Raw genomic sequence first — 11333 nt, forward strand, 5'->3', positions numbered from 1 at the left:
TGATGGCACAATAGTGTAGCACTTTTATTAGTTTATGTCTGGAGTTTTTTACAGTCCGACTAATGACAGATCGATGACATGCAGACCAGAGGAATATTAACAATTCAAGAAAAATTTCAGAATAAATCCCGGCATAGTCAATCGAACGTTCGAAAATCGAACACAATCGAACTCAATCGAACTCAATCCGTGGATTGAGTTCGATTGAGTTCGGCAATCGAACGAAATCGAACACCAGACTTTCAGTGAGTTCGAACTCAATTCACAGCGCATCTGAAGCCATTTCTGCGGTATTTCTTTGTTTACAAAAAACACGTGCGCTTCACTCCGGGCTGAAGAAACTCGAGCTTCCAAGTTCTGGTTATGTATTTTCACAAATCACGAGTTCGAAAATCGAACGTTCGATTGGGTTCGATTAATTTTTTTTCTTTTCGATGTGTTCGATTTCGTTCGATTGCCGAACTCAATCCATGAATTGAGTTCGATTGAGTTCGATTACATGTTATATTTATAAGCTCTTCAAATAATTTATAAATAAGCACTGCTTTTATGTACCTTATTACATGAAATTTTCGCGACACTTTAATTTCGCGAATCTAAAAAAAAATCGCGAAATTAAAGTGACGCGAACAATAAGTGTCGCAAACATAACATGATGCGAATATTAAGTGACTCGCATATGTCAGTAATCAATGTAAATGGATGTTGTCGTCAATTGACTCACTTGTAGACATTCTGAGAACTGCTCTATTGAGAATTAAGTCCCCTCTTGCGTTTTTATTAATTTTGACGTTATTGTTCCTTCGATGAAGTCGTTTTATATAATTCAAAGGCATGTCAAAGAAATTAAAGTGATTCAAAATACAAAATTTTCGCAAAATCGCGAAATTTAAGTGTCGCGAAATATATATGTGCACCTCAAAATCGCGAAATTAACGTGTCCCGAAAATTTCATGTAATAAGGTAGTCAAGCTCACACTGCATTGTTGTTCAGGGGTGTGGCACTTATTTGAGGGTGGTGCTTACAAACATCTTTAATTTGTGTCATGTTTGGCCTCATTGATCAAAGTACACTTTGTTACATGTTGTTAAATACAGTTACTAAAATGTATTGAATGTGCATAAATGTACAATGTACACATGCATTATTGACATTACTTTGCACTTGTGTCTGTCTGTGATACCCTAAAATTGACAGTCATTTCTTATTCTTCATATTGTAGGTTTTTATCAATGGAATTTTGGGATACGTTGGTGCAAGAGATGACTCAAAACCAAACAACTGTCTGGTAAGATTTAAATCCCATCTTTAGTTATTTATGAAGGGATTACATAATGTGTCCAGAGTTTATAATGTGGAGAAGGTGAACTACAAGTGTGCGTGTATTTCTCAAACACAACTAAGAGCCTGCATACATTTACCATGAAAGCTGACCAATGCAGCCTTATATTACTTTTATTGTTAAAATTAACTGCTAAAAACATATACTTGATATACATGTATATGTACATGTACAAGTTTTTATGAACTGGCTTACCAGGGCCAAAAAGATGTCTTCATGGAATTTAGTAGATTGCTGTGCAAGGGAAAACGGGAAGACAGACACTTAAAGGGTGTGCGGGGGTCATTTCAGACAATGGCAAATGGCAACCCAACAAAAAGGTAAAGGAAGCTTAAAACCGAGTAGTAAATGTATAACTGCTTTTTGCTAAAAGAAAATTAACATTTTAACTACTTTCTCACTCAAACAAGGCTTTCTATACATGTCACAGGGCCAACTTCTCTCTAATATCAGTTTCCAGGTCATTGCATCCCTCCTAAATTGTATCTATTTATAACAAAATGATTGATTGGTTCTGCACATGACTATTTGTCATGTAATTGGCGTGCGATCATGTGGGCCGGTGTCCAATCATAGCTGTCCAATTACAACTTTTTGTAATTAGAAACCTGTAATTGGACACCTAGGCCATTTGCACATCAATCAGTCACGCCCTTAAATGGGTTCTTTCATGATGTTTTCCTACTGTTTGTACAACTAATTGAACATACCTTTCACTTTTTTACACAAAAGAGGTTCTCAAAGACTTCCTACAATCATGCATTGACAAAACCTTGGTGCAAACGCACTGCACAAGAAGTTTGACCACATTGCACTATCCAGCATTGAAACGGGGGATGGGGGTGGGTGTGCCAACAAATTTGTCAATGATTGTAACCTCAAAATTTGTTATTAATATCATTAATTAGTAATTAGACCTTGTGTCATATGTTTCAGAGATTAATCATGTTCATAAATATTTTCAAATCACCCTCGCACTATGCGCTCAGCCAATTTTGAAATTATTTGCTCCAGTCCTTTGAGAATGCGGTGGCTGCCTGATGGGGGCATGGTTGATTCTTCTGGGAAAAAAATGAAAGCACTGGTATTTTACATGTATGACCTGGCTGCTGCCTGGTTAATTGCGTTCGACGAAGGAGGGCGCAAGCCTAATTCTGTTTTGCGTCCTGTGTCTTTTGAGTTGGAAGGCCTGTGCACTGTTATGCGGAATGAATTGAGCCGTAATGCGCGCGCAGGTGAATGGACTCCAAATTGGCCGCCCGATTGATTTTTGCAGGGGCAAGTCTCGGCCGGGAAACTGGTGCGACGATATTTTAGTCTCGTTTTCGCATTGAATCGTCCCTTTTGTCGTCTTTGGTCGCTGTTCTGCACACGTGCTTCACGAATTCGCTAGAACATTTCGTTTGGTCGCTAGATTGTGTACTTAGTAAAACTGTTTACTTTCATTCTCGTACAAGATCGCCTCTTATGTCGTCTTTGGTCGCTGAACTTTACATGTGCTTTGCTTCAACATTCCATTTGGTCGCTGGACTGTACACGTGCTTTCTTAAAATATTCCGTTTGGTGGCTCCATTGTGGTGCTTCGTGAAACTATTGGTCGTTTTGTGTGGTGGAATTTCAATGTTCTTTAAGTTTATTGATAGCCCTTTTAAGTATAATGTTATTGAAACGCTTCGTAGGTTGCATTTATCGAAGTCTGATGGAACTGTGTACGACTCCGCAGTTCGCCGTGTTGTTAGTGTCGCGCTGGACGAGAAACACTCCCACCTTTGCTGTCTGCAGGAATGTAAGAAAACTCAAACATTTTACGCAGCCAATAAAGTATAGCCAAAAAAAACTGTAACTCTTCGAGGTGTGCGGCGCTGCGACCAAAACTGACCGTTGCTTGTGGTCAAATAGCAAATGTTCTGAGTTGTATAGCTCAGCGGCCATTGTGCCACTTGATCATGGCTTGTGATCAAATAACAAACTTTCCGAGTTATGTAGCTCGGCGGCTGTTGAGCCACTTGATCATTACTTGTGATCAGAACACGGCGTTATCGAGTGATGAGGCTCGCATTTGCGTTAAACATTTGCACGGTGTAGACGACATCAGAGCAGATGAAGCGATCGAATACAACCGAACCATTGTTCAGTCAGATGAAGCGATCGAATACAACCGAACCATTGTTCAGTCGAGTAAATGCGGCACCGGAAGCATTCTTTTGTATAACGTGACCAAATCACGTCGTGCACAGAGTTCTGTCCAGACTTCGATAAATGATACACACAATAATTATGATAGTAAGCTTATAAAGAGATATGAAAGAGATGTCCGTGTTGTAGCTGGAAAGAATGGCGATAGGAGTTGTTCTGTTGCTATGATCTCTACAAATGCTGAGAAATCTCAGGCTGTGAAAAAAGCAAAAAGCAACAGGAAACGAGACAGAGAACCATCTCGAATTTCTGTTCGTAGAGTTACTAAATTGCTTAGAAGAAAGAAATACAGAAGTAGACTGAAACTACTGAAACATAATTTCCCAAGCTCCACACTTATTAGAAATTTTTGTTGCAATTACAAGAAATGGTTTATTTTGTGTTTTTTTTTTTTTCATAAACAAACAGAAAGAGAAAAAAAGATACAAGTATTGCACTGGTAAACAGAAAGAGTTATCAATTGACATGCTTCAAACAAAGTCTGACTTCAGTCACAATAGCGCTTTTGGTCATATTTTCCAAAGTTCAAATTTAAAAGGAGGTATGCTTCCTGCAAATGACAGTTGTAATTTGCCTTGGGTATCTCTTAATGAGAGACAGTCTTTCATTAATAAGTTTAATGCCTTCTTATAAAGTTACGGATGTAAATGAATAATTACTTAAATCATTTACCAGAGAAGCAAATTTGTACTTGTAAAATTTTCCACACATGCTGTTTTCACACCAGACACCTGCGGTCAACAAAGTCATGGGTGTTTTTACTTTATATTCCTCAATTACACAATGTTGTTGTTCCAAAAAACCTTGATTAAGAACTATAATTATATTTTTTTCATTCATATTTTTAAACTAATATTTTTTGATCTCATAAGTTATGTACTTTATTGTACCATACATTTGTAAGTATTTTTAGTTGAAAGCAAATTCTGCAATATTAATTCATACTTCAATATATTGCTGTTTCAAGTTAAAAGTGCTTTCTATGGAATTCACATGTTGCTGTTTCAAATATAAAATAATGTTGTCTGTAACCTTAAAGGAACAGTGCCACAGCTGAGTTTAAGTTTGAACTTTGAACTGTGTCGTTACTTTCATACTTGTGTGTTACACAAAACACACATTCACAGACAAGCAATTGTCATTCATTCTTGGAATTAATAAAGTTATTGTTCACAGTTTATTCGCAATCAATGGTGTTAAATTATTCTTACAAACATTTCACCTTCCTCTTTTGTCCCATCACCAACAAATTGTACAAGAAAAAGGGGAAATCTCAGTCAACACCAAAAACTACCCCTCCTTTCAAGCCTTACTCGAACGCATTCCCCTAATCGCTGATTACTACTAGTACATGTATGTAAACTGAATCTTAGATCATTAGCCATGTGACCTGCAGTCAGACTCAAAAAGAAAAAACGTTTTTGGACTTCATTCATTTCTTCAGCTAGAGGAATCTGGAAGTTTATATGTAATTGACTACTATGTCTATGTATAATAGAGCGGTTTTCACTTGAGTGTCGATAGTAATTCGCGTTTACATTGGTTTTGCATTACTATGCTCAGTGATTGGATTAAAACCCTCGCACCACTTTCTCAGCCAATCAGAAGTAAAACCAAAACCAATCGTGGCTCGCTTGTGCACGTTTTCCAGCATTTTGTGCCGGCGATGGTAATTGCTCGGAGTTTTCATTGATTCACTGGATTGCCTGTGTTCTTTGTGACTGGCTAGAGTGATTACTTTGGTTTTGGTTTTGCGACACTCAATTGAAAACTGCTCTATGAATTCTGAACTTTAAGAATTAACGGTAAAGTTCTCATAAAAGTACATTGTATGTGTTATTTATTGAGCTTAATCATAATTATGTTGTTAACCAAAGTGTTAACCAAATTTATGTTCTTGTATCTGTTAACAGATTGGATGTTACATGGGCTTCTCCATCTTTGCTTGTGTCATAGCTGGAGTCATGTTCATCTGCTATTGTGTGACTCTTGCTGATTATTCCAAACTCAAACATTGCCAGGCAAAATATTTTTACAATGATAACTGGCCATACCGGAGTTATGACTACTGTCACGACAAGTATCATATGAAGAGGGACACAGCAGCCAATGTAGCTGGCCTAGGTTCTTGTCTGCTTATCTTCTCCATTGTTGAGTTCTTTTTGGCCATTGCAGCATCCATCTACTGCTGCGCAGCTGTCTGTTGCGGTACTTCGTCAGGTGCTGGGACATCTGTAAGTTGTGATTTCAACAGTGCAGTTGTTAATGACCACTTCATTTAGTAGTTACATATTGTAGAATACACAAAGTTAGAACACTAAGGGGAGGGCTGGAGCACTGCAGCGAAGTGTTGTTGTTGTTGTTTTTTATTCCAGTAATCCTTGGTACCTATTCAGTTATACATGTACTTCTGGGCCGGGTTGTTAGAAAGGTGACTAACACTTATAACCAAGGATTAAAAGTTGATCTACATTTTTATTTCTCTTGCATTTTATTAATTGTGTTTTATTGCTTATTTTTGTGGAGTTTCGGTTTGGTTCATGTCAAAACTGGACAACAGGAAATATTTAAACAGAAAACCTCACTGAAAAGTTGTAAACCAAGTTATAAAGACAAATTCCATGGTTATATCCACAATTAACTTAATCATGCTATGAGCAGCTGTTGTAGGCCTAAGGTGGAAAGAGACACTTTCAAAGTATTAATTAAAAGCATCTTGCCCAAGCACGCAACATTGACCCTGTCTACTGAGAGACAATGCACAAACCACTGGGCTACTGATACATGCAAGGGCTATGATTTTTTATTCAAGCTATATGCTTTCTATGCACCTTAAGTGACATTATTGGCCATGCGATTTGTTTGCATTTAGGATACTCTGAAGAATACTGTTCGTTATAATAATTGCTACAGTAAAACTGTTGTTGACTTCATTTACTTTTTACTTTCATTGGTCGTTAGACTGCAACCAATCAACAAGTCATGTACGTTCAGCCCCAGTACATGTACCCAGGAGCACAGGGAGGTATGGTGCTCATTCAGCCAAGTGGTGCTGTTTCAGCTATGCCACAGGGATACCCAGTAGCAGGCCAGCAAGCTATTTACATTCCAACCTCACAGGTAACTGTTCAGTAGAAGGGATTCTTCTCGACTCTGTGATGCCAAGTTAATATACACTGTAAAATGCATTACAGCACAGCACAAGTAATCTGTTTGCCCTCGACGCTGAAACCCCTGATACTCCATGAAATTTTAGCCAATTCTCTTACATGTGTACACTGTATCTGAGCTTCGTGGAAGTTATTTTTGACTTTTACTTAGCAGGGAAGGGGACCATGTAAAATTACTTCCGGCTGCCTCAATGACTTGATCGCTTGTGCCAGCACGCGTTAAAATAAACCTGTTTAGAGATAGTTAGAGATACTGTAGTTAAAGGTTACAATGTGAAAGTATGTAATTTATTGTTATTAATTAACTTTTTCCATGTCCCAGGGTGGGGTACCAATGCAGCAGCCTGTCTTCATGGCTGTGCCGCCAGGATCTAACCCAGCTGGTGCAGTGCCTGTGTCTGGTGCTGCTGGTGCTCAGGTACAGAATCAATTTTGCAGAACTGCATAATTAATAATGGAGCTCCCAGCGATCAAAGGGCCGCAGAGCAGAGCCCCATACCCATAGAAAATTGCATGGCGGCTTTACTCCAGAAATAGGTTGGTTAGTCTTTGATATTGGATATCCATGTTATAGTCGATTGGCAGCTGTGAAAGCAAGGTATCTGTTGACCATTATCACATGACCAAATCGTGGGCTCAGATAAAGAACTCATCGAGGTCGAATGTTGCATGTTTTGAAGTGTACTGCTGATCAAGTAATGGTTTGCATTGCATCGTGGGCTTACGGTCAGTAAATTCGGATTTGCAAAAAGGGCAAAGTAAGTAACCAGGGAGCTTGGCTTTTACGCTTGGCTAAATCTATTTAATACTATTTTTACAATAGAATCTGTTAAGCTACACTGTAGGTAATGTTTGTACAGTGAATCAGTGCATGTAGGCTGCATGTTGATGTAAATATCAGTGTACATTGTATATCCTACTACTATACGTGACCCTTAGTTATCTACTCCCTGGTAATTAACCTCTCAGTTATCAGCCTGTTTAAGTAATCAGCCTCCTTGAATATCGAATTTACTGAATCATGCTTGAATGTATGGTTAATAGGTAGCTACTCTTGTCACTCAGCCATTATGAATGTCTGTTAAAATAAAACTGCATCTTTTGAATGCACTGTTTTAAACCGACAAAATTATTTATGAATTTGAAATTGATAAAGAATAATGATACAGTAAGTTAACTGCCATAGCAAATGTGGAAGGTTAAAGTTGCAAACGATATGATCTGAAAAAAAAAAAATACCGCGCATGTTTTATTGTTCACCAAGCAAGATAAAATGTTATAATGAAACAACTTTGGTGGATATTTGAATCATATCTTCTGCATATTTATGTCATAATATAAATCCATTTTTTTCCATTTTTAACTCGGAAAAGAGTTGTAGTGGGCGAAGTGAATTCACTCCTTCACTCCTTCACTCCATCACTCCTTCACTCGTTTCCTGTTAGACATATGCACGCAATGCGTGCAAGTGTTTTAAGGCCTCTAGAGAATGAGACCTTTTCTCTGATACCTACATGTCTTGTTAAATTACATAAAATTAACATGCTTAGTCACCAACCGAAATATTGTATTAATGTCAGTTTTCTTGAAATAATATTATGATATTTATTCAGCTATAAGCCGAGACGGTAAACCTTTGGTTTTTTAGAACCAGTTAGAAAAAAACTAACCCAAAACACTCAGGTAAAGATGAATTTATTTCAGTACGATTTGGTGAAAAAAAATCGCTCGACTTATAGCCAATGATATTATTATTATTATTATTATTTTTCGTTACCTTCAAATAACAAAAAGGAAAAATAAAAAGAAAGAAATCAATTTGCAACAGATGGGAACTCTATCTCTTGGCCTTTCGGTCTGCTCTCGATCAGTATTTGATGACAATCAAAGTGAAGTAAACAGAAGTTTGGAAAGTATAACATCATTTGTATTAGCAAACCTTTATTTGTCAGTTTGTTGTTTTCGATTCTTGTTTCATAATAACTTTTCCGAGTTTAGTGGCTTATAGCCACTTTTAGTTATTTTGTTATGAATTAATACTCAAGAAAACAACCACTCTACCATTATTTTTGCGAAAAGATGGAAATTAATTAAGAACAAATAGATGGTTGAAGACTATTATTTACATGCATGTGTTAATGAATATTTTTCCATGTCCTAGGGTGGGGTACCAATGCAGCAGCCTGTCTTCATGGCTGTGCCGTCAGGGTCCAACCCAGCTGGTACAGTGACTGTGTCGTATGCTGGAGCCGCTGGTGCTCAGGTGCAGGTATGTAGAGCTGAATGATAATTTTAGGTGGCTTACTACAGTTATGAGGGGGTTAAAGAGCTCAACTTTTAACTGTATTGTTAAATGTTCAGAGTGGGAGGCATGGTCGCCTAATGGTTAGTGCGCTGGACTCCGGATCAAGGGGTCTGGGTTCAAGCCCTGGCCGGGGTCACTGTGTTGTCTTCTTGGGCCGACACTAGTGCCTCACTCCACCCAGGTTTAAAAATGGGTACCAGCAACGTAAATGGTGGGGGATGACCCTGTCATGGACTGGCATCCCATCCAACGGAAGTAGAAATACTCCTAGTTGCTTCATGATACAGAAACTGGGATAAGCTCCGGCCTGATGGGCCACTAGGGTTGTATGCAGACTTAAACTACCTTTACCTAAATGTTCAGAGGTAATTTTTCTTTCTCTAACCATACGAGATGCAAGTGAATACAAACGTTGTTAAACAGCCAAAATGATTTATCAGAGTAAAGGAGTGTTTGTTTTTCATGATGTTCTGTTTAATTCTTTTTCACAACAGCTACCAAAGGAATATGAGAGGCCTCCACCTTATTCATACGCACAGACAGACAATGCTCCACCGTCGGCTCCCGCACATGGTACTCCTTCCGTTGATGTGTAAAAACAGCCGTAATGCGAGCGCTTAATGTAGCGGGGCGTGCTTTATACTAGTATTTGTAAACAGCTTTTTAATAATGCACTTGGAATTACCCTTGCTGGAGTATCCTGCATTGTGTCACAGCAGTTTCTTTGACTGACAATCCAAGAAATTCAGTGTCAAGTTCTTATCTTCGGTACCTCGTTAGAAAGACCACATCTATTTTCCTATGTCCTTCGCGCAAGTTGCGCGGTGTTACGATACTATTAGAAGCGAAGGATTATTGGGTTTTCACGTTATAGCCAGACAAATTAGACCAATAAACAAAACCCGTCTTCGAGGAGTCATCGGTGGCAAATCACTTCTTTATTAAGTGTGAGAGCGGTAGGGTTACAGTTTTAGACGAATACCTTCACCTAAAGTTATGAATTGTGTAAGTAAATATACCACAGATTTTATGACACGGGCTATCAGTCTAAAATTTACATTGTCCCACTTTCATGTGTAGGAGGTGTCTCAACCTTTGAGGTATATCGCTTTGGCCCAATTTTTCATCTCTAGTGTGAAAGTGTTCAGTTAAAAATGGTCAAATGTAACTTCTGTGAGCGCCTGCAACTTGCTCCAGCAATCTAAGCAATGTTTCTGTTTTTGAGCTACAACGCAAAACCATTACCAACCACGTGACTTCTATCATGCTTGTTACCCGGTTGCATGGTTTTACTTTGAGTTTATATTTCTTATTTTATTGTAAAAATAAGGTATTTATGGTTGCCTTGATTGGCTCTGTAACTGCCCTGAGCTATTTTATAATACCTGTGCATAAAAATATGGGAGGCACGGTGACCTAATGGTTAGTGCGCCGGACTCCGGATCGAGCGGTCCAAGTTCGAGACCTGGCCGGGGTCACTTGTGTTGTGTTCTTGGGCAAAACACTTTACTCTCATAGTGCCTCTCTCTACTCAGGTGTATAAATGGGTACCTGCGACATAATGCTGGGGGGGGGGGGACCCTGTAGTGACTAGCATCCCATCCATGGGGGAGTAGAAGAAATATTCCTAGCCGCTTAACGCTAAGGAAACCGGGATAAGCTCCGGCAGTGCAGTGTGGGCCGCTTGGCTCGTGGCTTCTTCTTTTGTGCATAAAAAGAGAACTAAATATAGCTTGTAGGCATATAACCAGCTAGAAATATTTGGTACAATTTGGCCTCTCAATAAGAGGACACCTCGGGTGTCACATACACTTCAGGTGATTTGACCCAATGAAAGGATAAAAAGAAAAAAGAGGTTCATTAAAAGTGCTCTCTTTACCACATCTGTGGTTATGTAGTAATTTAAAAAGGCTCCTTACTGTGTATCCACACACGATGCATTTACGTACGTACTAGTTACTATTCAAAATATTATTTTTGGTAATTTTAGATACTTTTTATTACAACAAAGTTGTAGTCATGAAATAAAGACGTGTAGAAGCAAGTAGAAGTAGAATCATTTAATAGTTTGTAGCAGAAAAGATTCCAAGAATTTTTTCTCGCAAAAGTCAATAGTATTGAAAATCACGGAAGCCCGTGTAAGGATAGTTCATTGTGAAATGCACCGTACCTTTTACCACTCAACGACAGAATAACTTTTTAAATTGACTTTTGACAGCCGGGCTATTGTTTCTGTGATCATGTTTGAACTCTTCCGTGAGTGTCATAGAACGAATTTTTTCGTGGTTCTGTGTTTGCCAGCTTTAGCCTGGAAATATC

General features: G+C 38.5%; 1 protein-coding gene across 1 annotated transcript in view; it reads left to right on the top strand.

Annotated features, from left to right (window-relative positions):
* LOC144665743 (uncharacterized) overlaps positions 1 to 11276 on the top strand; it is an 11585-nt gene extending 309 nt beyond the window's left edge. The window contains exons 2-7 of the mRNA XM_078527039.1: positions 1224 to 1289; positions 5453 to 5773; positions 6501 to 6659; positions 7032 to 7127; positions 8871 to 8978; positions 9509 to 11276. Of these exons, the coding sequence (XP_078383165.1) occupies positions 1224 to 1289; positions 5453 to 5773; positions 6501 to 6659; positions 7032 to 7127; positions 8871 to 8978; positions 9509 to 9610 (852 nt within the window). The 3' untranslated portion in view covers positions 9611 to 11276. The remainder of the gene's footprint in view (positions 1 to 1223; positions 1290 to 5452; positions 5774 to 6500; positions 6660 to 7031; positions 7128 to 8870; positions 8979 to 9508) is intronic.
* Positions 11277 to 11333: the final 57 nt, after the last annotated feature.

The sequence above is a fragment of the Oculina patagonica genome, chromosome 9, assembly GCF_052425735.1.
Source record: "Oculina patagonica isolate OP01 chromosome 9, crgOcupat, whole genome shotgun sequence".
Taxonomy (NCBI): Eukaryota; Metazoa; Cnidaria; class Anthozoa; order Scleractinia; family Oculinidae; genus Oculina; species Oculina patagonica.